The sequence below is a fragment of the Myotis davidii genome, unplaced genomic scaffold (assembly GCF_000327345.1).
Source record: "Myotis davidii unplaced genomic scaffold, ASM32734v1 scaffold462, whole genome shotgun sequence".
Taxonomy (NCBI): Eukaryota; Metazoa; Chordata; class Mammalia; order Chiroptera; family Vespertilionidae; genus Myotis; species Myotis davidii.
Window position 1 is genome coordinate 499,901 of NW_006293237.1, and position 5,422 is coordinate 505,322.

Genomic DNA, 5,422 nt, shown 5'->3' on the forward strand with positions numbered 1-5,422 from the left:
CAAGGATGGGAGACACTTGATCCTGTATCCTGTGTCCCTGTGCCAGGAAAGAGCAATAGGGTGGGGTGGGCATAGATGGGGGGTAGGGGCCAGGGGCACTTTTCCTGCAGGAAGCGGTAGAGGCGAAGGGAGGGAGGAGAGCAACGCCTGGGGATGCCCCATGACCCCTCTTTTCCTCAGGCAACAGAAGTCACAGCCATGGCACCGAGGAGAGGGCTATGTAGACTCCAGAGGAAGGAAGGGGCTGGGGACTGGGCTTTTCCTAAAAAGACTTTATTTCCAGATGCAACTTTCCAGCAAGCAAATAAATATAATGAGGAGGAGGGGGAAGGATTGCTATAAATTAGGAAAAAAGCCTGGGGCAGGGAGGAAGGGTCGGGGAGGAGAGGTTGCAGGGACACCCCCCGCCCCTCTCTGCAGCCCCTCTTCTGCTTGGTCTAGGAGTCATAAGGCACTGTGGTGGTGGGTCCTGCTGGCTTCCCTCCAAGCTGATGGGCCTCAGGCATCCACTGTGGCCTGAGCTCACAGGTCAGTCACCTTGTTCTCCACCAGGGCAGCGATCTGCTGCAGGCGGCAGGCCAGCTGCATCTTCTGGCCCACAGGGTCCCCCTCCAGGGCATTGATGATCTGCCAGGGCAGATGAGGGCACCCCGCATGAGCCCCCAGCCCTCTGCACACTGACCCAGTGCTATCCAGCCCTGCTTATATCTCAGCAGGGCTGCCCTGGGCCTCCCTGGGGAAACTAAACAGAAACCAGCCCAGCCAGCATGGCTCAGTGGTTGAGCATCAACCTATGAACCAGGAGGTCACGGTTCGATTCCTGGTCAGGGCACATGCTCGGGTTGCGGGCTCAATCCCCAGTGTGGAGTGTGTAGGAAGCAGCTGATCAATGATTCTCTCTCATCATTGATGTTTTTCTCTCTCTCTCTGAAATCAATAAAAATATATTAAAACTAACTAACTAAATAAACAGAATCCAAGCCCCTTCCCAGCCTGGGCCCTTCCTCCCATCTGCCTGCAGGGGTGGGCCTGGACACCTCCTCCACCCCCAGGGGTGTGCCCCTCCCCCCTAGAGCACCCTGACCTCACCTGGTCATAATACCTGTGGATGTGGTTATAGAGTTCCTGCAGGGCTTCCAGACAGTGGGGAGCAGAGGTGTAGTTCTGGGGGCAGCACATTGGGGAGGGTGTGAGTCCCCAGCCTGGGCCTCCAGCCCCAAGCCTCCCCCTAAACCCTGTCCCCCAACCGTGGAGAGGTGCGTCCCTGGGCCATGCCTCACCCCCGAGAGCTCGGCCAGAGCTGAATTCATCTCCTGGTAGCTTGCCGGAGAGCTCTGGCGAATGTCAGAGTAGTATCTGGAAGAGGAGACACAGTTAGGGACAGGCAGCCTCCACCCCCAGCCGTGCACCCTGATACCTACCTCTCCACCATCTGCTTGTAGCGAGGGATCTCCCGGGCGTAGAGCAGTTTGTTCACCCTGTCACCCTGCCCATGCCACCAATGCCCCTCCCCCTGGTCCCCCACTATGCGCCATCCCTCCCAGCCCCACCCAGGGCTCTGCACCCACCCATGGGCTGGCTCTGCTCTCACCCGGCCCACTTTGTGCTCTGAGACTGTACAGGAGTCGATGAAGGTCTGGGCGATGACGGCAAGAATGGCATCCACGTTGTCTGACACCCGTACGTCAAAGATGAGCTGTGGGTTCTTCAGCGTGTTCACCCAGAATCGTAGCAGCAGGCTGGAGACACAGGCCGGCCGTGGGTGTGAGGCGTGGCTAGCCCAGCACACCTCACCAGCCTGGGCCCGGCCCTGGGCTCCCTGGGGAGCGGTCCCGTGAATCCATGCTGGGGTGGCCAGAAATTGAGCCGCATGCCTCCATGCCTGGCTTCCTGTTCAGGTCCCACTGCCCTCATCATGGCGATGTCCTTGTCCCTCTGGGATGCCATGTCCCATCTGCATGGAATGGGGGTGCAGCAGGCCAGGTACCTGTTAGTCTTCCAGATGTGCAAGGTCTCTGGGTCCTCAATGCCATGCTTCTCTGCCAGCTCATCCAGGAAGTCGAACAGATACTTGACAGCGATGGGCACGGGCCGGTTCACGCTCAGGATGGCTTGGAAGGTGTCATCCACGAACTTCTGCAGTGTGCCCTGGAAGGCAGGGGAGCAGGCTCCCCATCAGTGGGCGTGGGGCCGGCCCTCAGCCTCTCAGGAGCATGAGTGTTCCCCACCTCAGTCAGGGGCCCCTGGGTGAGCCTTCCTGTCACTTGGCTCCCCCGGAGCCCAGCTCCCAGCTGCACTGACCTTCATGGAGAGCAGGCGGGTGAGGTAGATTTCCGGGATGGCTTTGGCCCGTGCCCGCTCCCGCTCCCGCTCCCGCAGGCTGCTGCGCCGAACCTTGTTCCCGTCTGGCTCTTCGGTGCCTTTCACCAGGTGCCAGAGGCGGACCCCACCTTCGTCGCCGTCCTCCAGCATGGGGGTGTCTGGGGACGCATGTGCCGGCCTCAGTCCTATGCCCTGCTGCCCACCCCACCCCGCTTGGCAAGGTGGTAGAGGCTGGGAGAAGCCCATGGAAGCAGTGGGTAATGATGTGGAAAGGAGGGTGGCCGCCCAGGGGCTTGTTCAGCCTGACACCCCATAGCCCTGGAGCTCCCTGACCGGGACACACCGCTGCCCTCATCTGCCCCAGGCCCTTTGCTCCGCCTGGAGCTTTGGCTGGCCCACTGGCAAGGGGTGGGGAGCCCCAGGTGACAGCATGGCCGGGACTCCTGCCTGGCCGCCTCAAGCTCCCGGGGACAGATGTGCACGTCTGGGTTTCAGGACTCACTCTCCCCAGAGGAGCAACTCTGGGCCAGGCTCTGGGAGACGGCGCCTCCATTGTGCAGCTGGGGGATGAGCCTCACTGTGGCCCCATCTGGGACCTTGTAGTGCTGGAGGGTGTTGAGTCTCTTCCAGTGATTCTGGGTCACTGAGGTCAGGTCCTCATCCGACAGGGTTAGGTGACCAGCCAGGCCCGAGCGCCACTCTGGGGGGATCCAGGGAAGCCAATTAGCCTGCAGCCCGTCCCCCAAGTCTGCCATTCAGGGCAAGGCAGAGCTGAGCCTCTACGGGTGTCCCAGGAGGGGAGGGCAGTCGGGCTCTCTCACCGAGGTCTAGGGTGTGCACGGAGGGCCTCTGGGAGAACGGGGTACCCTTGTAGACTTGCTCCAACACCTTCTCCTTGACCTGCGTGATGGTGTCTGTGTCGAGCACCCGGGCCGGCACGTGCTGTGCTGAGTTGCTCCCTGAGGCTCCGCCGGCCCCAGGGCCCACCAGCACCATCAATGTTAGGGGCCGGAAGTCCATGTCCTCCCGAAGCAGGCGACTGTCATTCAGGGTCCTTTTAGCCTTGCCTGTCACGGCGTCCACAGGACCCTTATCCACCTGGTACTGGATGGCCCGCAGGAGCATATACAGCGGCTCACCAGCCACCTCCTGCAACCGTTAGGACGGGCCAGCATCAGTGGGTTGTGGGAAGTGCAGAGGGCTTGGGGGTGGGGAGGGGCAGCCAGCTGCACAGAGTGAGGGCGGATCATGACAGCTGGCCTCTGCGTCACATCCAGCCCCGGGGGGTGCAGGGGTGGGGGAAAGTTCAAAGCCCTTCCCGTTCCATCCCCCCATTGGGCCCTGAGGGAATTTGGGTGCAGGTTAGTGAGGCGACAGTCCCTCAATGGAGCAAGGGGAGAAGGTGCGGTCCAGGGCGCCCCTCACCCTCAGGAAGGTGTAGAGACAGATGGACAGCCAGTTAGTGAGCAGCTTCTCCACCATGGTCTCCGTCCTGCGGGGAGCAGGCCTCGGGTTAGAGACGGTGCTGCAGGGCCATGTCCCTGGGCTCAGGCGGCACCGGAGGCAACGCAAAGCTTTCCACCTGTCACCCTCTGTGTGGGTCTCCTTCCCTACCAGTGGCTTTGGTCCTAGCCCAGCTCCAGCTCCACCCACCTCCTGGGTGTTCCTGGCTCCGCCCACCCCAGGACGGAGCAAAGGGGAAAGGGGATGGGGAGCCACCATCCCTGCTGCCAGGACCAAGGTCAGGCCAAAGCCAACCTTCGAAGCATGAGCTTGGGGTTCTTGTGCACGTAATGGGCGGCTAAGTCACCAAGCAGCGTCTTCATGATGTCAGTCAGGTACTCCAGCTTGCCGTGCAGCGCCAGGGACAGCAGCGAAGCCACGTGGCAGCGGTCCCGCTGGGAGAAGCTGGGCTGCTCCTCCAGCGTGTGGATGAGCTGGGTGGTGGCAGGGAAGCTGCTGTTCACTCTGCGAAACCCCTCACCCCGTGCGTCCTCCCACCCCCACCGTTGTGCCTGCACCTGCCCCCCAGCCCAGCCTGTGCCCAGTCCTCCCACTTCCTTGCCCCCCACCCCCCATGAGGCCCCCTGCCCGTCCACGTGGCCCTCACTGTGAGAAGAAAAAGCTTGCTGTTGAGCAGATTGGAGAGCTGCGTGAGGCCCTGGCGCACGGGGACACGGTGGCCCTCTTCCCCAGGCCCTTCGAACACGGGCTGCAGCGGGCAGCCGCCGTGCCCCGGGAAGAAGACGCGCTCGGTGTAGGTGCGGTAGTCCAGGAAGGGGATCCCGCTGGTCTCCAGGTCGCTGCTGAGGTCAGTCATCTCGGTCATCAGGTCTGCAGACCGGGAGCCACCAAGATGTGGGCTCAGGCCCGAGTGGGCCCTCTGCCCCCTCCCCACCGCCCCCTCCTCACCTGTGAATTCCTTGCGGCACTGGTCGCCCACACCAATCTCCAGGTTCTCCAGCTGCACCAGAACCTTCTGATAGTCACGCAGGGCCTGCTTGCTCTTGTGCCTGCAGCCCAGGGACCAGGTGTTAGCCACAGACCCAGGCCTGCCTGCACGGAGGCCACCAGGCCAGGAGAGCTGCCTGCTGGGAGGCCTGCCATGGGGCGCCCTTTCCCAAAGTGAAGAAGGAGCCCAGCCAGTGTGGCTCAGTGTTTGAGCATTGACCTATGAACCAGGAGGTTGCAGTACAATTCCTGATCAGGGCACATGCCCGGGTTGCGGGCTCGATCCCCAGTGTGGGCGTGCAGGAGGCAGCCGATCGATGATTCTCTCTCATCATTGGTGTTTCTAGCTCTCTCTCCCTCTCCTTTCCTCTCTGAAATCAATACAAATATATTTTTTTTGAAAAAAACAAAAAACAAAGTGAAGAGGGAAGTTCATACAGGCGCGGGGTGGGGGGTGGGGAGTCCTCACCTGTACATGAGAGTCAGGAGTAGCACAGCGGCCGTCAGCACAGCAGCGCCTATGCCCAAGCCGATCTGGGCCTCCACAGGGAAGGCAGGCGGTGCAGGCTCAGCCTCATACTGCACGGGGCCCAGGGCCAGCCGCAGGTTGCCCATCTGTACCTGGGCTGGGGGTGGGTGGGGGGGCAGG

General features: G+C 61.8%; 1 protein-coding gene across 1 annotated transcript in view; it reads right to left on the minus strand.

Moving 5' to 3' along the window:
• Window positions 1-257: 257 nt before the first annotated feature.
• PLXNB3 (plexin B3) overlaps window positions 258-5,422 on the minus strand; it is an 18,469-nt gene continuing 13,304 nt past the window's right edge. Inside the window, 14 exon segments of the mRNA XM_006766938.2 lie at window positions 258-627; window positions 1,090-1,164; window positions 1,281-1,356; window positions 1,422-1,486; window positions 1,592-1,739; window positions 1,988-2,148; window positions 2,302-2,480; window positions 2,825-3,022; window positions 3,144-3,471; window positions 3,748-3,814; window positions 4,081-4,259; window positions 4,433-4,656; window positions 4,735-4,835; window positions 5,243-5,394. Coding sequence (XP_006767001.1) covers window positions 523-627; window positions 1,090-1,164; window positions 1,281-1,356; window positions 1,422-1,486; window positions 1,592-1,739; window positions 1,988-2,148; window positions 2,302-2,480; window positions 2,825-3,022; window positions 3,144-3,471; window positions 3,748-3,814; window positions 4,081-4,259; window positions 4,433-4,656; window positions 4,735-4,835; window positions 5,243-5,394 — 2,058 coding nt within the window. The 3' untranslated portion in view covers window positions 258-522.